Source organism: Amphibalanus amphitrite, unplaced genomic scaffold (assembly GCF_019059575.1).
Source record: "Amphibalanus amphitrite isolate SeventyFive unplaced genomic scaffold, NRLGWU_Aamphi_draft 000504F_arrow, whole genome shotgun sequence".
In the NCBI taxonomy this organism is placed as follows: Eukaryota; Metazoa; Arthropoda; class Thecostraca; order Balanomorpha; family Balanidae; genus Amphibalanus; species Amphibalanus amphitrite.
In genome coordinates this window covers 193,338-214,138 of record NW_024881998.1, presented here as the reverse complement: position 1 = coordinate 214,138, position 20,801 = coordinate 193,338, and the positions used below count along the sequence as shown (strand labels likewise).

At 51.4% G+C, this 20,801-nt stretch overlaps 3 protein-coding genes across 5 annotated transcripts in view; 2 read left to right on the top strand and 1 right to left on the bottom strand.

The window, feature by feature from the left end:
- The window catches only part of LOC122392867 (lysine-specific demethylase 6A-like), a 44,383-nt gene extending 35,958 nt beyond the window's left edge, over positions 1-8,425 (top strand). For both annotated transcript variants that reach the window (XM_043388202.1, XM_043388201.1), the window contains exons 11-19: positions 524-699; positions 1,239-2,071; positions 2,706-2,911; positions 4,170-4,448; positions 4,900-5,036; positions 5,404-5,733; positions 6,170-6,296; positions 6,789-6,956; positions 7,426-8,425. In XM_043388202.1, coding sequence (XP_043244137.1) covers positions 524-699; positions 1,239-2,071; positions 2,706-2,911; positions 4,170-4,448; positions 4,900-5,036; positions 5,404-5,733; positions 6,170-6,296; positions 6,789-6,956; positions 7,426-7,449 — 2,280 coding nt within the window. In that variant the 3' untranslated portion in view covers positions 7,450-8,425. The remainder of the gene's footprint in view (positions 1-523; positions 700-1,238; positions 2,072-2,705; positions 2,912-4,169; positions 4,449-4,899; positions 5,037-5,403; positions 5,734-6,169; positions 6,297-6,788; positions 6,957-7,425) is intronic.
- Positions 8,426-9,261: 836 nt separating this feature from the next.
- LOC122392872 (selenoprotein K-like) lies at positions 9,262-13,288 on the bottom strand. The gene is made up of 4 exons (XM_043388208.1): positions 13,204-13,288; positions 10,945-10,977; positions 10,475-10,562; positions 9,262-10,256 (listed from the first exon to the last, which is right to left on the bottom strand). Exons 1-4 carry the CDS (start codon positions 13,268-13,270, stop codon positions 10,037-10,039), a joined length of 408 nt encoding a protein of 135 aa, XP_043244143.1. The 5' UTR covers positions 13,271-13,288; the 3' UTR covers positions 9,262-10,036.
- A 298-nt stretch (positions 13,289-13,586) lies between these two features.
- LOC122392871 (protein-S-isoprenylcysteine O-methyltransferase-like) lies at positions 13,587-19,892 on the top strand. 2 transcript variants are annotated; one of them, XM_043388205.1, is made up of 7 exons: positions 13,587-13,828; positions 15,092-15,359; positions 15,913-16,004; positions 16,310-16,479; positions 16,730-16,845; positions 17,477-17,578; positions 18,397-19,892. In XM_043388205.1, exons 2-7 carry the CDS (start codon positions 15,123-15,125, stop codon positions 18,586-18,588), a joined length of 909 nt encoding a protein of 302 aa, XP_043244140.1. In that variant the 5' UTR covers positions 13,587-13,828; positions 15,092-15,122; the 3' UTR covers positions 18,589-19,892. The 2 variants fall into 2 exon arrangements, with proteins under 2 accessions (XP_043244140.1, XP_043244142.1); XM_043388207.1 differs by having other exon boundaries at positions 13,589-13,775.
- The last annotated feature ends 909 nt before the right edge of the window (positions 19,893-20,801 follow it).

Below are 20,801 nucleotides of genomic sequence, written 5' to 3'. Positions count from 1 at the left end.
CACGCGGACTGAGAGTCACGTGTTAGCTGTTAGAATCACACAAAGGCCTGGACAATTTTTTGCTCATCCCAGATCGACTGAGCGTCAGTTTTTTTGTCGATACGTGTGCTTTGGATGGCGTTGAATTGATTGTTGTCCGTATGTCGAGCGCTCATCATTGTAATTTGGCCCAATTCATGTCAAATCAAACGCGAGATCTGATCTGTCTATGGTGGTTCTTGTTAGTGGTTATATAATCAGGCATATACACAGCTTATATAATGCCATACACCTCTTAGACTATATGCACTAAATGTATAAATACGGGCATTCGGTTAAATTTCGTCCGTTGTTTAATATTTCTGATATATCAATACATTTTTGCATTTCTGACTGGTTTTCTGCATCTGTGGGTGTCTGTGTGTTCCATTTGTTTTACTCGATAGATCACAGTTGGATACCGATGTGACGATATATTTGTCTGTATTTCTGAGGCTAGAACCCCGAGTGATTATGTCTGACCGGTCTCTGTCCCTCCTGACAGCCTGGTGAGCCGGTGGAGGCGGCCGGTGTGCCGGCGGCGCTGGCGGCCCAGCGCCGCACACCGCCCCAGTACTACCTGAGTCACCAGCAGTTGCAGCTGCTCCAGTACCTGCAGAGTCAGAGTCAGCTGAGTCCGCAGCAGCAGAGCCAACTCAACCAGCTGCAGCACCAGTATAGGTGAGTGAGGATATCCGTCTGCCCGTCCATCCGTCCATCCGTCCATCCGTCCATCCGTCCGTCCGTCCGTCCGTCCGTCCGTCCATCCATCCGCCCGCCCGTCGTCCGGTCGTATGTTGCTCCTGTATTCCTGCACATTTGTAATTCGCCCCGCCCGACTTCCTCTACCGGAGCCGGTGCAGGTGGCCGGTGCAGTTTCCCACGCCGGACCTCCATCCGGTAGTTTGACACAGGTCCACTTCATTCAGTGGTACCGCCGGTACATGTAAATATGATGAGCCCTCCCCCTCTCTAGCCGCCGGATCTGGTCCCTACTATCCACCTGTCATGCTTGAAAGGCGAGGGAAATGTTGCTAAAACATGCCCACAAAGGATTGATACGTTGACTATCATTTGACGCTTTTTTAAAGGTAGCAGTGTTCGTTAGAGCTTTGGCACCGTAATTTTATTCAATATTACTTTGCTAATATTTATTGGCAGCGCGGATATTTTTGTAGCCTCCAAGCGTCCCAGTAACAACCAACTTTGCTTCCTCACAGGATGATGCAGCAGCACCAGCAGCAGATGCGGCTCCAGCAGCAGCAGCAGCAGCAGCAGCAGGCGTCGCCGCGGTTCCCGCAGCAGGCTGGCCAGCCGCCGGTGGCCTACCCCCCTCAGCAGCCGCAGCAGCCGCAGCAGCAGCAGCCGGCGCCGCCGCCCCCTCCACCGGCCCAGACGGCTGCCTTCAGCAGCTTCCCCTCCAACGGCGGTAGCTCGGCAATAGCTGGCAGCGATGTGGCCAGCATGAGCGAGCGCGAGCTGGCGCAGCTGCTCACTCAGAAGGACCTGGCCGCCAGTCTTGCCGAGGATCTCATCAAGCAGTTCGCGCAGACGGGCGACCTCGGCCTGGAGGCGTTGGCCGGCGGCGACACCAAGCCGCTGCTGGACGGGCTGGAGTCGACCCCGGCGACCGAGCCGCAGCGGCCGGCCGAGCCGACTGCTCCTACAGCACCAGCCGGCGAGTCGCAGCCGGACGCGAGCCGCACCAAACCACGCCCGTCGGCGCTCACTCGGGCGGACCTGAAGGTGAAGGTGGAGCCGGCGCGCACCCAGCCCTCGTTCCACATCGACATGACGGCCGCCGAGGTGGCGGAGGCGTGTGTCGGGCTGGGTCAGAGCGGCGTCGGTAACCTGTCCATTCTGGAGGAGGACGCTGCGCCGCCGGCGCCGGCCGTTCCGCCGCGCACCGTGCTCCGCAGGGACCAGCTGCTGCAGCAGACGCCCTCGGTGTTTGTCGAGAACAAGAAGGAGGCGTTCAGCCCACAGATGCAGGAGTTCTGCCTCAAGAACCCCATCGCCGTCATCCGGGGGATGGCAGCCGCGCTCAAACTCGGTAAGACTCTCGGCGAGAACCGGCGAACTTTGCCCAGATAAATGCCAATAGGTAAGAGGCGTAATTGGTGCAATGGATAGTGACAATGCGAATTGTTGCGGGTTTTCCTACTCATCACTTTAGACTTTCAGGGCACGGTAGACATGGAGGGCTAGGGTTGAGATATTGCGCCTTCGCGGGGTGGAAAGTCAATAGGTGGTGCCGCGATTAGATAGTGTCCTGGGTGGGGCGCACTGAAGTGTATACTTAACGCTGCAGCGTGGTTAAGTGTTGAAGTGTGTACTTTTCGACCGATAAACATTCGCTCCCCCCGTGGACTTTGACACATAGTCAGCCGACGCGATGGGCGGGGTTGAGTGTGGATTGCACTTGAGCTACGAGTTCTAACCGGAATAGCGTGCAGTCTGCTTAACCAGGCCTGCCAGATATGATTAGATTGCCGCCCTCCCCGTTCGACTTTCGCTCGGTATATGGTTCGCCCTGTTCACCAGCTCGTCAATATGTACTGAACACTCAGCGACATTTGACCATGCACAGCATCCCTCAGATTTTGACCTGCCTCCCTCAGCTCCATTAGCACTCAGCGACAATGCTCCCTGTAACTGTCAATGACCTGATCTCTCTCCCTCGACAGATCTCGGCCTTTTCTCGACCAAAACGCTGGTGGAGGCGCACCCGGAGCACGCGGTGGAGATCCGAACTCAGGTGTGCCAGTCGTCGGACGAGAATTGGGACCCGACCTTTACCAAGAAGGTGTGGGGCTGCATGTCGTCGCGCAGCCACCTGACGACGGCCAAATACGCCCACTACCAGGCGGCTACCTTCACCGACAGCCTACGGGTAAGTGGCGGCGGAACGGTCCGAGTGGCGGGTTAGGGCTGGTGGCGACTAGCGGGGGAAGGATGGGATGACCTCTGGATTTATAGTGATCGGGAGGTGACGTGGGATGGTCTCTGGGCAAGTGATAGGGGAGGTTAGGGTGAGCTTTGGGCCAGTAATGGGTCGGTAGTATCCGGAAAGGAAGGGCGATCTTTGGGTCAGCTCGGGACGAGAAGAAATTACATGGTCACTATATCATTAGCAGACGAATGGCTGCTGAGCCGTGACTTGAGGGGTACCTGTAGGAACACGGCGGGGGGGGGGATGAAGTGATTCCGGGGTTGTTAGCGAACCCATCAGTTAACCGGATGTGTGGTAGGATCATTTATAGCGAGAGCGAGGAGGGCGGTTAGTTGAAATTCGTTATGTTTGGAACTCCCGGTTTGGAAGGTCCGGGAGTGTTTCGGTATACACACGGAAGTCTGGGCATTAAAATCCCTTCGTGAATAGAACATGACTAGAAGTCTATTCATCGGGCTGGTTTAGTTCAACGTTTCATAGTCATTACTGTAAATATCGTTTGCATTACATGCGGGAGCGTTATATTTGTTGGCTACTTTCCTTGCTTACAGCGAACTGCTGTGATTCCTGGGGCATGCGGAGGGGCCGGTAGGTATAGCCGGGTTGGGTAATCTCTTAGGTTACGGTTGGTGTGGGGTACCAGAGCCAGTTGTTTGTCCCACGGGTCCGGGTACAGGTCACAGGGGTCACTGTCAGTGCAGTAGTTCAGTCGGAAGTAGATCTATTGCTCGGGGACATCCCGGCCGTCGTTCCTCAGGACTAAACCAGATATTGCCGCCACTGACCTTCGATCTGAGCCTTTGTGACCTGTGACCAATGGTCAGCTGACCGCCGGTCATAGTTTGTTCTGGGATTTATTCCTTGCGTCGGATACTATGTCGTGACCTTTCCTTGTGACCTGACCTTTCATAATAGGTCGGGCTACCACCATAATAGGTGGTAGCTGTTCTGCGGTGACCTGACCCGGACGTACCCACCTTGAGCTTTGAGGACTTATACTTCCTGTGACCTTTCAACGTGAACTTCAAATGACCTTCCAACCTGAAATCTCCAAAATTATTTTCTGCATTTCCGTACTCTGACCTTTCCTGTCTGACCCTGACCGACCGTCCACTGACCTCCGTGACCAGCCGCTGACCCGCTCCGTTCTGACCTTTCCAAACCCAACCACTGACAACCGACTGTTCTCCATTGACAGGAGGAGCAGGAGAGCAAAACGACGGCAGCCGCGCACCGCGACTCGGACTCCGACTCTCGTGACTCGTTCTCCAAGTACCAGCGTCTCGGCAAGAAGCGTGGCCACAAGACCATCAAGTTCGGCACCAACGTCGACCTCAGCGACGAGAAGAAGTGGCGGCCACAGCTGCTCGAGCTGATGAAGCTGCCGGCCTTCTGTCGTGTCGTCTCGGCGGGAAACATGCTCAGTCATGTTGGACACCCGATCCTGGGCATGAACACCGTACAGCTGTATATGAAGGTGCGTACCGAGCAGTCTGATTGAGGTGGGGAGGGACAGAGAAGGTCATAGGTCCTCTTCTTACCGTGTGGAAGTAGAATTTGTACCATAAATGATAATAGCGAGTCATGGCTCTTGCCTTCTCTGGTAACCCGAAACTTAAATTCACCGAATTATTATTTCTGCTCTGTAGCAATAACCGGTCTGTGTATGTAGGAAAGTTTGAATATGGCTTGAGCTAAAACAGAACTGTTCACGATGAGTCCCCGGGGAGTGTTATGTAAAGGAATGACTGATGTAAAGCCGGTTAATCGGCTATTCCACTCTCGAGTTTGTTGCATCATAAGTTATTTCAACTCTCATCTGCCAATGATTTTCAGTACCACACTTCCGTCAGCTTGTCGTTTCCTATACAAGCCGCTAATCGGTCCCTCTTCTTGCCGCCGTTCTAACCTTGTTCACCCTCCGACAGGTGCCGGGCAGTCGAACGCCGGGTCACCAGGAGAACAACAACTTCTGCTCCATCAACATCAACATCGGCCCCGGAGACTGCGAGTGGTTTGGTGTGCCGGACGCCTACTGGGGCGTCATCAACAACCTCTGCGAAAAGTGAGTGCTCGCTGCTAGCGGCAGACTTGACTGGTGATGGCCGGTAGAGCCCCGTCGACATAGTCCACGTTAAATAGCCTTGGCAGTCGTTGTAGCGTGGTTAAGCTCTGAATGCGATGCATTGTTTGTCGTCAAGTTCGTCTGACGAAATAACAACGGGAATATTCCATTTGCGCACGCAAACAGCTCGTTTTTATCACAGTTCTGCATTCCTGATGATGGGCCGAGTTGATAAGTCATTTTATCGCGCATAATTGGCCATTTTATCGCGCATAGTTGGCTGGTTCGCTGTCTAAATCTCCCGACCATACCATCCCAGTTGTATTATCCGTGTAGTTACTAACCCCCGCCCCGCTCGTCCCGGCAGGAACGGCATCTCGTACCTGCACGGCTCGTGGTGGCCGGACATGGACGAGCTGCTGGACCACGGCGTGCCCGTGTACCGGTTCATGCAGCGGCCCGGCGACCTGGTCTGGGTGAACACGGGCTGCGTGCACTGGGTGCAGGCGTCCGGCTGGTGCAACAACATCGCCTGGAACGTCGGACCGCTCACCGCCCGCCAGCACCGGCTGGCCGTCGAGAGGTACGAGTGGAACAAGCTGCAGCGCTTCAAGTCGATCGTGCCCATGCAGCACCTCAGCTGGAACCTGGCCAGGAACATCCGCGTCTCCGACCCCAAGCTGCACAGGAGCATCAAGTGAGTGGCTCGGGGCTTATGCGGGGGAGGGTTTACCTCTGTGGCTGTGGGATCAGGCGAAGGACTGACTCCCTGAGGCGCTAGGCTTGGTATAGTGTATTGACATGGGGCTCATCTAAATGAAATGGTGACATTTGACGGGCATAGTTTGCTTGGCTAAGGATAGCCACCGGAAATATTGATTGTAAGTAGTTGTTCGTCCGTGGATTGTTTAAAGAGCATTGTTCAGTATGTGTTACGCAAAATGCCAGGGATAGGTCAGACGACTTAGTATTGTAGGGTAAGAATAGCACTCGGTCTCGCAAACTGTCTTTAAGTAACGAGTCTCATGTCAAGTCTCGCAATACTCTTCACAGTATCCCTAAGAATAGAACTTGTCGGCTGATAGCCGCATCCGTGTCCAGCACCGACTGACCCCATACCTCCTCGTCGTCAGGACGGTGCTGCTGAAGGGCCTGAAGCAGGTGATGATGATGATCGAGTTCACCAAGGCGTGCAACGTCGACATCCGCTTCCACGGCCGGGGCAAGAACGAGAGCACCCACTACTGCGGCGTCTGTGAGGTAAGGCTCGATCGGGCTGGGAAGAGGGCGAGACGGGACACAGTAGTGACAGGGTACGGGGATATGACTGCTGTATATTCTGAAGTCATACCGAGACTTGAATGTTTCCTGTCCGAACGCTGGCTCCGGGCGTCTATAAGAGTGCTCAGTTCACGAATTAAGTAAATGTTTAGTCTGGTTTGCGTCATAGCGCGGACCGTGCGTTCATTTTCAGCATGTCAGTTCACTCACTGACCATGCATCTGGTAGACTTCACTGTGTTTTGTTCGCTTGATAACATTTTACCCTGCCTCCCACGAACAATTTTCCCACGCCCTGCTATACTCTGCATACCGACGGTCAATATCCGTTCCAGATTCGTCTGGAACGGATATAACTCTGTTTAAGATTCACAAACTTCGACGGCCCTGGCTACGTTGTTGAGTATATTTCCGTCGCTGTTGCATTTTCCGTTCCCCCCGTCTAACTCCCCCGTCTTCCGTCCGTCCTCAGATGGAGGTGTTCAACCTGCTCTTCATCAAGGAGCACGAGAAGCGTCACGTGGTGCACTGCGTGGACTGCGCGCGCCGGCACGCGCCCCGCCTGGCCGGCTTCATCTGCCTGGAGGAGTACAAGCTACAGGAGCTGCAGGACGTCTACGACAACTTCCAGCTGCACGTGGTGAGTCTGTGTGACGCGCTGGGATGCTGCGGGCCGCTCCTCAGCGAGGGAGAGGTGTCTAGCGTCTTCTGTGCTCCTGTGACCTGTGGTGTTAGCAGAAGGAGCGTGCCGTTGTTGAATATAAATGATAGGAACGTATTCAATCACCGGCTGCTGCAACTGAAGTGTTTGAATGAATTTGCATACGTCGGGTGAACGAGTTTCTTGTTGAGTCATTTATCCATTCATACCTGTAGACCGCGAACATGGCTGAGTCATCAATTATGATAAACTGGCACCGATAGAGATGATTCCAAGCGTTCCAGTGCAGACGGAACTCATACGAACGGTACTCTGTGCTGTCAGCTAATCGTCAGTGGTGTCTCTCATGTTCCACCGCCGCTGTTCCCCGCTCTCCCCAGCCTGCCGGTTGGTCTCGCGTCTCCCCTACTCTCTCCACCTCCGCTGACTCTCTCCCCTCTCTCCCCAGCCGCCGATGGCTCCGCCGGCGTGACAGAGTGCGTGCGGCGGCCACCCGCCCAGTCCGGCGTACAGCCGCGCCTCCAGCAGCAACACCTCCTGGGCGCTCGGCTCGCCGGCGTCTGCTCAATAGGCGGCCACCGACCGTCACTGCCAGCCGCGGGCGGCCCCGTGGCGACACACAACTACCTGAGGACGTACCAGAGCTACGCCGCCAGTCGTAGCCGCATAGCACAGTGATATCAAAAGACTCGCGCGCGAGCGCTGGGGGACAGAGCGGTTTTCTAGTGTTGTTCTATTATTAGTGGGAGTTTGAGATGTCTCACAAACGATAGCCGGTGACGCGTTCGTCGCCGGCCGCCTATACAGAGCCACTGCCATCAGACAGATTACCCTGTCTGCGCCACAGTTCAGTGTCGATCTCCGCTCGTCAGAGGAACGAGTGACAGTTGTCCCACGCAGCCGCACCGCCTCCGCTGAGAAAACTATCGCGTGTGAGCGACTTGTTGTAGTTGTCCCAGCTGCCGTCAGGGCGGCGCCACCGTGCAGTCTGGTCGTGTACATGCGTTCTGTACATATGTGTAGATGTTTATACGGCGGCGAAATCTGCCCCACGCGTCATTTGTAAGTAAGCAGATCCTATTTATTTGACATGAATTACATCTCGCCATTGAATGGACTGAAGAAGGCATCCTCTCGATCTCCATCGCGCACGACTGAAAATGGCCGCGCCTGTACCATAAGACATATGCGCGCGCGCCACGTGTTTGTATGTATGTATGTTTGTGTGTCAGCTTTCACTCGGGGCGTGTTGTATGTCTCTGTGTGCGTCGTTCAACGCGCGGGCCCCGTGTGTTGTGAGCGCCCGCCACCGCGCCTGGCCGGCCGGCCGGCCCTCCTGCCTTCACCAGTACACAGCGCGAGCGAGGCGGGGCGGCGGCCCCTACCTCAGACCGCCCGGCCGCCGCCCGCCGCCACCAGACGTCAATACAGGCCACGGAGAGACTAAACGGAGTGTGTGAGACGGTGGACAGGCGACAGTCAGAGGGTAGTGGGCACAGGTGGGCGAGAGGCGATGGAATGAGAGGTGTGGGTAATGCGGAGCCTCTTCTTACTCTGAGGTGTCGGCTGAAGAGTGGTGATCGAGGGCACGTCCCTAAAAACCGAGGGCACGATTTGCGCGATGTACACGAGTAGTGGGCGAGGTACGATTAGTTAACGAGTGGTGAGCGAGGTATAATTCGGACAAGGGCGAGACTATGGTTGGGACAGGAGTAGCGAGGAGGGTATGATTGGGACACGAGTCGTGGGCGAATGTCTGGTGAGAAACATCCGAGTTAGGGAAGCTGGCCGCTGGGTGTCTGGGAAAATGAATTGGAGGGGAACCGCACAAAACGCACGTTGCGGAGAGAGAAAAAGGAAGGGGAAGTGAGTTGGAGAAATTAGGAAGGCCATGGGCACATTTGCGAGGATCGGGTGTTCCAGCCACTCTCATCACGGCGCCCCACCAGCCCGTCTCAGCACGGGACAGCGCCGTGAAACTAGGCATGAGCGGCTAGAGCTCGATTACACCTGACACCATCCTGCCACTTTTCGGCGAAAATATCTGATGAGTTAACCAATAGCGCCGCAATGTCAAACAACGTGATGGGTGCACCAGAAAGTTCAGCCCCCGCACATGAACATGACAGAAAGAAGTGCCTACTGCCTGAGAGTAGTGTGATTACATAGCACTTGCACAAATGTTCAGAAAAATTGTTGTGGTTCTACCTCCCCAACAGGGCGCCGGCGGCATAAAGCTACCAGAATACAAGATACCGCCACAGGTGGCTAGAACAGAACAGGATACCAGTTAGGCTCTTGTATTTGCCAACAGCGATACGTAATCACATGTGCTGAGCCCGGCTGACTGTGCACAGAACATGGTGCACAACTCTGGGAGAACACCCAGCTACTTGCCACCATAGGACTTCAGCTAGTCATCTCAAACGCCGACTTATCGGTATGGTACTGTCTAATACACTAACGCAAACAGGTCGCTAGGTTACTGGACCTCGCTGTTACCTGTGTGAACACCAAACACAAACATCAAACCCTCCACTAAACAATATGTTAGCAACGCACCGTAAACGGCGTTGAGATGACACGAGAAACAATACTCTTAAGAACTATCATAGTGTAATAATCTATGAAACTATGCTATCAATTAAAGTTCGAGGCCTTCAGCTCTAAAGATGAATGCAAATTAATAATATATTTATACGCATTTCAGAATCACAATCCAAGGCGGTATGACTTTTCAAATAACACCCCACGCTAGAGATATCAACCGGGTGCTTCAGGAATGACCACTCGATAATTTATCTGCACAAGCGAAGCACAACCGTCAGCCCGCGGACTGGCCGGGCAGTGGAGCACCCCCGGCCGTCCCCCGCTGACCCCCTGTCCCCGCGCGGCGGCGCTGAGCGTCCTCGGCAGGCCCGGACCCGGAGAGGGACTCCCGGAGCTGCGTCATCCGCCGACCAGAGGCCGGGCTCAGCGCCGCACGCGCCGCCGCTCACCCGTCAGTGCCCGGCGCCGCCGCCCCATCAGGAGCGGCTAGCACCGGGCGTTTACCGACCTCATCCGCCTCCGGCCATGGGCGGCGCGCCGGCCGCCCCCTGGCCGGTGCTGAAGCCGCCCATACGGCGGCGCGGCATGCCCCGCGGGGGTCCGCCCGGGCCGCCGCCGCCCCAGCCGCCGCCGCCGCCGCCGCCGCCACCGCCCTGACCCGGCGCCCGGTAGTCAGACGTGTAGCTCCTGCCGCGCTTGTTGTCGTCAGGGCTGATCAGCGTCCGGAAACTGGCGAAGGGAGCGCAGAGTTAACACTGAGGCACTGTCACACAGCTATACAACACTCTGCCTGTGGAGAGCAGTTACAGAACACCAAGTCCACCATCATGTAGCATGCTTTTATACGATATGTAAACTGACCAAATGTGCGATGTACTGACCAAATGTGCAATGTATTGACCAAAATAAGACTTTTAGCAGCACTCTCTAACACTTCGTTCACTCACAAGAGCTGGAAGAAGTTGACTACAGCCCAGAACAGTCCGAGCAGGCCCTGGACACTGAAGTAGTTGGGACTACCTCCCACCGTGCCATCTGTGAAAAGACACCAAGAGCTTGTTTAAACTGAAACGCCTCTGTGGCCACAGCGGCAGTGTCTCAGAGGTCAGGGCACGTATTTATCGGCATTAGCTGGGCGGAATTACTGTCGTGTACGGTAAGTATTAGGTAGAAAATTAGAAGGATGAACTATGAACAGAGCTGGAAAGCTCATTTAATACTTAGATACTGCTTATTCCTTACGCTTATTTGATTTTACTTGGAAACAAATAATAGCATGTTTTCAAAGTAAGGGCATCAATCTTTAGACGCAACATTAAAAATGCATGAGTATATTCAGTCAAATGAAACTACAAATAGGTTGACAGTTTAATGAGTTTTAAAAATATAAAAAGACGTCTTCTGACAAGTGAATTACCTGCTGATATATATGGCATCTTCAAAATGTAACCTGCAATAAGGCAAACTTCAGTGAACATAAATATAGCATATTGATTAATGATTAGGTACAGGCAAATCTCCGGTCAGCAGCTGCGAGGAGGAATAGGACCTAGGTATTATCATGAACAGGCAACGAAGATTCCACATGCAGACAGCCGCCACCATCGTTCAAACTTCCCAGGCACTCGCAATGATTCATCGTCCATCCATAAAACTCGATAAGTTCACCTTGCTGCTTCTTTTAAAGGCCTTAGTGCTACTGTTCCTTGAGTTTGGAAATGCCGTCTGGGGTCCGCTCTCCAAATAGGACCAGAAAAAAAAAACATAAAGCGACTGCACCACCACCGCCATCGGGGAGAATGATATGGTGAATGTATCAACTATCAGGTGTGCCATGGACTCCTGGACATGCCACTAAGTTACTCCTGATGGCTGACAAGACATGAACTGCAAACCACAATGGGACACCAGTAGAAGCTGAGCACCAAACATCTCTCGCGCTAGAACTCTTTCAGCCGTCAGTCATATATGGCTGGAACACCCTGCCATTAGATATCATCTCTGCTGTGCCACTGCCGCCATCGTTATATGCAAAACTGGTCTGTCACCACTGGACACTAGTAGAGCATGAGTTTGAGTACCCACCCTCTACTAAGGTCTACAGCCTTTGGGATATTGACATGAACTTCACTCATCCCAATGCCCATAGGTCAAGCGACGCCATATCCTGATTCAGACTGGAAAAGATCCACACACTACGCCAGACGCCCGTGAAACCCTCATTCGCCGAAATTCAGCGGAAGCGATTTTGCGCCGAAATTTCTGCACAATTTGCGCCGAAAGTTGAGCTTCTACTGTCAATTTGCGCCAAAATTAAGCCACTTTTACATAAAGCACATGTGAACATCTACCTACCGACCAAAACCAAAACTATATCAACCAGACAGAGCGTTTCGGGTTTGAGCGTCTGAATTAGTTGATGTTTTCATGAAGACCCAATTCCACAGTACACATAGCGGACTGTAGCGTCGTGCCGTGAAACAAGGACCGGGCCGGAAGGCGGAAACTCCGGGGCCACAAATGTCGGTGGAGCGGTGTGTTCGAGACTGGCGGGCGCCAGCGAGGGCCGGGCCGCGGAGCAGCACGTGCTCCAGGACATCAGCCTCTTCCCGGCACACGGCGCAGAGCGCCGCGGGGCACCGCTTGTCCAGGCACTGTTGGCATGACGCGGAGGGGTCAGGCTCAGGGGATACGGCCGATTCGGTGTACGTACTGGAGCGAGCGGCCCCAGTGGCCCGCCCTCATTTGTTGCACCGAAACGGCGTCCTCCCCGTACTCTCCGAGGATGGGGAGCTGCAGCGTGCTCCCGAAGAGTAGCTTGCATAGTGACACGGACCAGTTGTTGCGCCTTTGACGCGAGGCCGCACAATGAACCACCCTGGTCAGCGAGCGAGCGTCTGAGGGCAGGGCAGCCGCTTGTTTCGCCAGGGCGTCCGCAATCGCATTCCCCTCGATCCCGCAGTGAGCACGAGCCTGGAACCCGCTGCAGGATTACCTACTTCACGACACTCAACCATGTTCAACAAGGTCTTTCATACCTGTCTCCAAGCCACGGGTGGATGCTCCTCTGCTGAATAGACTCAGGGCAGCTTACGAATGACTAAGGCAGGGCACGTCTCATCCCAAACCCTCTCCAGAGCTGCCCGCAGGCCGTGCGGGGTGAATCTGCTGCTAGATTGACCAGCGTGCCAAAAAATTTGAGTCAGCCATTCACCAAAAAATTATGCACCCGCCCTGCACCAAAAGTTCAGCAGCCACCACACTATGACTTTGGCACATCCGAAGTTACACCGGACATGAGCTGAAATTTTTGGTGTAGTCCCGCCACTGGGTACGCCGGACATATTCGGCAAACATGTATTTTTTCCAGTCTGGATCCTGATGACCAGATAAGGCGAGGTAAGGTAAAGATAAGAACACAGAACATTGAAATAACAAAAAAGCAGAAAACCCTAAATTTTATGTTACCAATATAGTCAAAATGCAGACCGTTTCAACTTGGTTTGGGTTTACGCAATTTTGAGCTGCAGCCTGCAACAGCAACAGCAAGTCCAGTTATCCAGTTTTCAGTTTTAATTTCGCCTTTCACAAGGGCGTATTATCTTGGAAAATCACGAACTGAAAGATAAAGATACATGGAACCTGATAAATAACAAAAAAGTCGAAAAGTACTTACCTATTACACCAACGCAACCAATTATCACAAAGATGAATGACTTGCGAATGTTTACATTATGCTGCATAGACACGTCGTCGATCTCATTTAGTTAAAAAATGACGTCATAATACTGTGAACGTTTATTTGCCTAACAAAATGAGCTTACTGGGTATTTTTGATTCCTGATAAATCAATATTGTAACACAAACATTCTGATAATTGTAGAAAAAAAAATTCAAAAAGCAAAAATATTGAAAAACAATATTGAATTAAATGTAATTATCAGGTGATTATCTTATTTCCAGCAACAACTTTTCAGCGAGCCTTGTAAATCCAATTGTAACAGGTGCGCCATGAGCAGTTTAGGAAGGCGCTGCTAAATTATCGAACCTGAAAGGTCTATAACTTTCAAAGTGAGGGGAACACGTCCACGGATCGGGAGGGGAATATATACGTAATAAAAGCGTAACCTTATTCTCCATTTTTTAAATAGGCTGTGGAAGGAACATACTTTATGATCGTGAAAATCTCTGACAATAATTGTGCTATTTATAGTCGCCATGGGATGGTGCTAGGAAGACAAAGAAGAGGTATATGACAATATATCAATATAATTCAACCAAGTCTATAGAAATCAGTTAAGGCAAGAACACTGCAGTGTAATACATGTGAATTGAAGTGCTTATTTTTTGCATTGTGATTTAAACTTCATTGTGCCATCGTGGTCATCAACATTGCATAAATGATTTTTGGGTTATTTGGCATAAAAATTGCTCAAGTTGGGGCTAGTTTTGACAGCATTCTGATTTAATTTAAATTTCAACTTTCAAGCTCAATCTTACCAGTTACAACTTGCCACTGGTGCCCTGTTTCACGGACGCTGCTAGCGTGCTGCCAGCACACGTCAAGTGTCAAATTGGGTTTCCATGGAGACATCCACATCAACAAACTTGATCTCCAACACTGCCACAATCTGTGACCTTAGCTCGTAAAATTTGCCAGCAGTGCAGTAGCATCCAGTGAAACACCGCCTTGGATTCTTATTGTAAATCCAATAAATCAAAATAGGATTTCTAATGTGCTCACAGAATACAGCTATCAATTTCTTTCACTTATTTCAGGTTCTCACACAGACCACAGTTCAGCCCATCGTATGATGATCATTCTGAGGCTCATTTTGTTAACTTAAGTGTGCATTTTTGCCAAAACCTGTATCATTACACATTACCCATGTTGCCAAATGCTGCCTAAATAGCATTTTATGAGAATATTGGGCACAGGGCTCAGCTAAAAATTTGTGGTCACTTGTGCAATAGCATAATAACTAATTTAACTTTGTCCATAAGCCTAATACACATACCTACATACCCAACAAATTTAGTGTATGCACACTGGGGCAATATATTTTGATAGGCAACATTTGTTGAAGTTTCAGTATCACACAGTAAAACTCTTATCAATATTTTTCCACAAAAATGCTGGTAATGTTAACACATGCTGTTGATATTGAATACGTAGGTACTACAAGATACCTATCCTGTCTACTAAAGTTAAAGTGAATTTGATCAGGAAACTATGCGCATGGTTGCTGATCAAAATACTTTCTTCACCCACTCCCAGTTTTTGATAGATATTGGTATGATCTTGTTCTTTGTAGCACTAGTCAAAGTAATAACATGCAAGACAAGGCATATATATATATACTTTAATCCAGTCAACTATGGTTATCTATAGCAAGTGCTTATCCCTTCTGAAATTCCTGGATATTTAGTATTGTAGGCCCTAGCCACTATTTCTACTTCGTTTCATTAATGAACACTATATTGTTTCTCATGTAGGTATTTATTATCATTCAGTGCAATCAATATTCACACTGGACCCTCACACAGTTGTTTTCCTCCCACAGCCGTTCCCAGCTGGCCGTTCTCTGAGGACTGATGGCGTCCCCCGCTGGCGGCGGCGGGGCGGCGGCCCGTCCGCGTCCCGGCGAGTCAGACGCCCGGGTCAGCGCGCGCGGCTTCCTGCTGGGTCTGGCCCTGCCGGCGTCCGTAGCCAGCCTCCAGCAGATGTTCTTTGATCGGGTGTTCATGGGCCACGCGCTGTTCGTGGCAGTGGTGTTCTGCGGAGCTGCCGTGGCGGTGATGCACAGCCAGTATCAGGGGCGGAAAATACAGGTGAGTGCTTACCGAGCCGTGACAGGGAAAGACAGGTCAGTGAGGTCGGGGATGAGGTCAAAAAGTACGTTTGAGCGGGACAGGGGTCGAAAATACGAGACGTGACCGCAGATCGTAGCATGAGGTCACGAAGGCAAAATGTAGTCATTTTCTCTTTAGGATCAGACCGTGAGAGAGTGTGGTTTTCTTCATACGATCGACTGAAGCATGGTATTGCTGTAGGTAAGCCGTGTTTTATGATTCCACTGATTCTCAGGTTTGTCATCTGTCGTCTTCAATCGTGCAAATATTTGTCGAAGTGTGAGCGGTCAACATGTATACTGTATAGGTATGCTCCAGCTAAGTTTGTTGTTCAGCATTGTTTAAATCTCAAACGTATGAAGGAAGACTGTAACGTACTAGCTGTGTTCTAACCTTCCTGTGTTGATGCACGACGTGCAACACAAACTCTGGCCAGCTTTGGCCAGAGTTTCACTCAGCATGATATGTCTTCCATACATCCAGTATATATACTGGATGTGTAATATAACCTCAATGTGACCTTTCCCGGCAGACGGCGATTCGAGCGGCGCTGCTCGGTGACGGGTTCGCCATGGGGGTCATTCTGGTGACCTCGGCCCCCTCCTCGTGGCAGGCGTTCGGCTGGTGAGTGATAGTGCCGAGCCATGGGAAAGGGAAGCAGTTACTGCTTTGCGCTTCTTTAGCTCTAAAGGAGCTGTCACCTAGTCAATGGTCCAATGAAAGGTGCATGTTGCTTGTAAAGGATACGTATCTGTGCGGCATGATTGAACCTTTGTTAACTATAGTGTGGCGCTAATTGATGATCGATATAAAGATAACTGTGTTTGGTGGACAGCACTGTAACCGTCGTCTGTGTTTTCCACACAAATATGTGTCAATGTTAGGTTAGACTAGCCCTTCCACTGACGCCGTGCCGTGACCGCCGCCAGGTACGCGATGATCCTGTGCGCGTTCCACTACTCCGAGTACCTAGCTACAGCGCTGACCAATCCGCAGTCGGTCAGCAACGACTCGTTCCTGTTGAACCACAGCTGGGCCTACTCGGTGGCAGCCGCCTCCAGCTGGGTGGAGTTCTGGCTCGAGCGAGCGCTGTTCCCAGGTCAGTTGGAGTGCGGTGTGTAGGGCAGAGGACGACACTTTGCCCTGGCGTGGCTCAGACTGTCGTGTGTGTTGTGCTGTTTGGTGAGATATGGGCTTCAGAGTGTTTTGAGAGCGATGTCTTACATAATATCCGTTATGAAAAGTCTCAACCATCACGATTAGTTCACTGAACCCTCTCCCGTGTCGCCACCCCCCCCCCCCCCGTCTTTCGTCTGACGGATCTAACATCTCCTTGTGACCTCCGGCAGGCATGAAGGAGTTCAGCTTCACCATCGGTCTGGGCCTGCTGCTCTGCGTCTCCGGCGAGATCATCAGGAAGCTGGCCATGTTCACCGCCCGCACCAACTTCAACCACATAGTGCAGGTAACTGTCTGCACTCTGCAGGGTACTTTTTTGTTGGGTTAGGCTCTTTGGGTCTGACGAGACCATTTCAGGGCCGGTAGGATGGTGGGAATTAGGGGGAGGCATTGGTCTGGGCGAGCACCTTAGTGAGTAACCGGGGCTGAGCCCATCCCGAAGGACAGGCCGACCAGCCCCAAGGTACTCACTGCATCCGGCAATGGCTGTGCTATAATTATCGGACATTCCCGGATGAAGTTGCCCGTTCATCCCGAAACAGGGGGTTTTGGCGTGGAGGAGAAGGATTTGACTCTCCTATGGATGGATATGACGGAAAGGTGACGGTGCGGGGTACGGGCTGCGCTGTACACTTCATTACGAACTCGACGCGGAGATGTGTCTTTAAAGTAAAAGTTTAAAATTTGAGCTTTGTGCTTTAATTAGAAATAGCACCTTCATCAGCATGATGTCTTTATTTTCTTGAACAGCCTCTTATACCAAGCAATCAGCAGTTTTCAGTTTCAGGCAGTTTTTAGTTGTTTGTGGCTTGTGTTGAAACTTGAAAGTCTGTTGCGGTTCAGGCTCCTGTTTCTCAACATCAGGTATTTTTGCGTGCCACTTGACCTGTCATGACGTTTATCATACTCTTCATCAGAACGAGAAGCGTCCGGACCACCAGCTAGTAACTCACGGCGTCTACAGCTGGTTCCGACATCCCAGCTACGTCGGCTGGTTCTGGTGGAGCGTCGGCACGCAGGTGGGTGCGCGATACTGGCGACATCTATATTGCACTCATTAGCTGGTTATGGTGACAGTAACCATTAGGTGGCGCTGTAAATGCAATCGAGGGCAATAGAAAGAGAAGCGGGAGCTAGCTTATTTTATTTTATATCTTTCTAGTTGAGGTTTATTTGCCATTGGGTCTACAGTGCAGGGATATTTCTATCTCGCACTCCTCTGAAATGCAAAGATAAGACTTTGTTATCTCTGCATCCCTCTGAGATGCAAAGATAAGGTCTCGAGGGTTCATAGCGAAAAATCAAGAGTTCATGTGATGATGGGTCAATAACCGAACGACATTATTTATGGATGAAACTTATCAAATAAGAACAAACTACTCTGAATCTATTTTTACATAGATGAATGCATTTAAATATAATATTTTATTAATTAAGAATAAACCTCAACATAGAAAGATATAGGATTCCTCATATGGCTCACTCGTGGAAGATCGAATATCCTTTCCTCGCGTGTTACAGAAAAACCTCGCTCCTTCGTCGCTCGATTTTTCAGTAACCCGCTTGGAAAAGATATCCTTATCTTCCACTCGGAGCCATGAAGAATCCTCTATGAGACAAGTAGGTACTTATTGCATCTCTTTTGGTGATGCGTAAAATAATGCGTGCGGCAATCTTTTTTATTTTCCTAGCACATTTCTGATCCAAAACAATCAAATCAGTAGACTATGGAGTACCTATTGACAATGGTCATGGTAGCTGTCCTTCCGCAGACTGATGCAGCTGCTTTGGACGACTATCTGTTACCGTCCTTCTGACACCTGTCTCTCTCCGTCAGCTGATCCTGAACAACCCCATCTGTCTGGTGGGCTACACGGCCGCCTCCTGGACTTTCTTCAGAGACCGGGTCCGATACGAGGAGGCCACACTAATAAACTTCTTCGGCCACGCGTATCTCGAGTACCAGCAGCGTGTGGGCACCGGTCTGCCTGGCATTGCTGGATACCAGCTGCAGCGGCGGCCCCAGTGATGGCAGCGAGAGAGCGCTGTGACGTCATTGGTGGGGAACTGTGACGTCATCGGTGGAACGTTGTCACGTCACTGGTGGAACGCTTTGACGTCATCGTTGGCACGCTGTGACGTTGATGAAGGTAAGGTCAGCGTCCGACAGTGTTACGACTTACAATGATCTGTGAGGCTGCAGTTCACCCAGGAATAGACCCGACTCGGCTATAGGAAAGGATCTCTGATCGGGGAAAGACTCGCTACACTGGAGAAGGACATCGTCCGGTGCGAGACCTGTCGGACTGATTAACTAACTGACAGTGATAGTTTTGACTTGTCGTGAGCGGAACGACGGGGAGGAGAGACACACTGCATGATGTGGAGATGTGGTGACAAGCTGAACAGATAATGACATTTAGTGGTGAAGCTGCGAAACCCCGCCATGGATACCTCGCGCAGAAAGACCTCTGCTGTGAAGTTTTGATGCCGTGAGGTTTTGATTACCGGAGTTTGCGCAGCGATTGAATTTTGTTTCTGGTGTGTTATTAGGGATGTATGTATGTGGCCCAAGTGTGCGAAGCATGTCCATTTTTAACCGTGCTATACGGTCGGCGCTGTGTGAGGTCATATCAGTTTGATGTGATGTTTAGAGACATCTCTGTAATTGCGAGGGACCGACTCCGTCCCAAACGCGACTTATGGAAGTTTGACATTTAATGGTGTGCTATTGCCATTGTGCTTCACGCTGTTCCAGTATAACTAATATTTATCGTAATTATGGCGCGTTTTCTGATGTTTTTTCGTAGAAGAAAATGAATCCTGCAGGATCACTCGGCTCTTATTGTTTTCTTTGAGAGCGTTGCTGTTTGATATTAACCTCGTTTTGTAACTCTTGTCGCATCACCATTTTTCTACACTTTCTTGGACTTTGTAACATTCTTTCCAGACTTTGTAATGGTGCATGTGCTGCGTATAACTCTAATGCAACTGTATCGACGTGGGAGTAATGAACTACTCACTGCCGCTGACCAGTGTGCTGGTCAGTTGTGTTAATATTGCAGTTTGCCGCTGTATTCCCAGTGGAACAGTCCATTCCGGATGGAGTAACACTGGAATCGACCCTGTGGATGGGTTTAACTAAGTGCGCCTTTAGATGCTGCGATATCTGGAGGCTAGTTAATGCTCCTGTTGTGCCCTCACCGGTGACTTTTTCGGCGTTCGGTCGTGGTATTGTTAACACAAGACGTCATTCTAGTCACTAAATGTCGCTCACCATTTGTGTGAGATCTTTGTTGAAAAGACTGAAGAGAATACAACTGAATAACAGTATTACTTATTTGAGACTGAAAATGCAATGATTGCTGACATACATTGTAAGTTGGCGACTGGTAAACTGTGGTAACCGTTCAATGCCTTCACCACTCACTTTTGAGTTGTCACCACAAACTCCGACTTCTTTCTCCCTCTGTCCTTCCCTCTGAGTCCCACGTCTCCCTAGTTCCCTTCCTCCCCACCTTACCGGAGCCATGCTAATTTGCCTGTAAATGAGGTAACTCACACCCCACCCGCCGCTCGGCTTTATTCCGCGGCCCGCCCCGCTGACACCAGATTTGTCCGTTTGAGTGACACGGCCGGCGGCGATGGCGTCCGGTCGCGGTCAGAGCTGACCTCTGACCCGGTGGGGGGGGGAGGCCTGTCGGTCGTAGTTCCACAGCTGGAGGGTTGGTCGAGCTGAGTGGGTGGGCTCGTCGCTGAAAGTGTGAGGTCTGAGGCGAGATTTGTCGTGAGACCCAGTCATTAGTTTTGTTGGCGCGAGGGGGGGGGGGGGGGTTGGAGGAGCGAGGCCAATGTGATATCGAGTCGGGATGAAGATCGCGTACTGACTCCTGTTCACCCTAAGAGGTGCAGAACCATTCATTGCCAGCGGTCACATTATACCTATATCCAGACGGGGCGAAGAAGAACGACAGGCCAGGTAGCAGTGTCGGTCTAAACCGGCCGGCTGCGCTCTTGCCCAGTGGCCAGTGACCGGTCATGTGTTCGCGGTTGTGCCACCCGTCAGCCATTTGCTGTCGGGTGCTGACAGTGCTCGCTGGACTGTAGCTGACGGCGTCCGCGCCGCTAAACCGAAATTTGTCGAACAGTGCAAACGGGGGTCGCCGGTTAGGGACGGAGGGATTGGCACAGCAGAGAAACGCGAACGCTGCAAACTGCGCAGCGTCGGGCGTGGGCTCATGT

Excerpts from the sequence above, each read along its gene's own strand:
- LOC122392871 (XM_043388205.1), top strand. The coding sequence starts at position 15,123 with ATGGCGTCCCCCGCTGGCGGCGGCGGGGCGGCGGCCCGTCCGCGTCCC. Across the intron at positions 16,480-16,729 it reads CGAGCGAGCGCTGTTCCCAG|GCATGAAGGAGTTCAGCTTC; the intron begins GTCAGTTGGAGT and ends GACCTCCGGCAG. Across the intron at positions 16,846-17,476 it reads ACTTCAACCACATAGTGCAG|AACGAGAAGCGTCCGGACCA; the intron begins GTAACTGTCTGC and ends ACTCTTCATCAG.
- LOC122392872 (XM_043388208.1), bottom strand. The coding sequence starts at position 13,270 with ATGCAGCATAATGTAAACATTCGCAAGTCATTCATCTTTGTGATAATT. Across the intron at positions 10,978-13,203 it reads TGGTTGCGTTGGTGTAATAG|GTTACATTTTGAAGATGCCA; the intron begins GTAAGTACTTTT and ends GCCTTATTGCAG. Across the intron at positions 10,563-10,944 it reads GATGCCATATATATCAGCAG|ATGGCACGGTGGGAGGTAGT; the intron begins GTAATTCACTTG and ends GTCTTTTCACAG.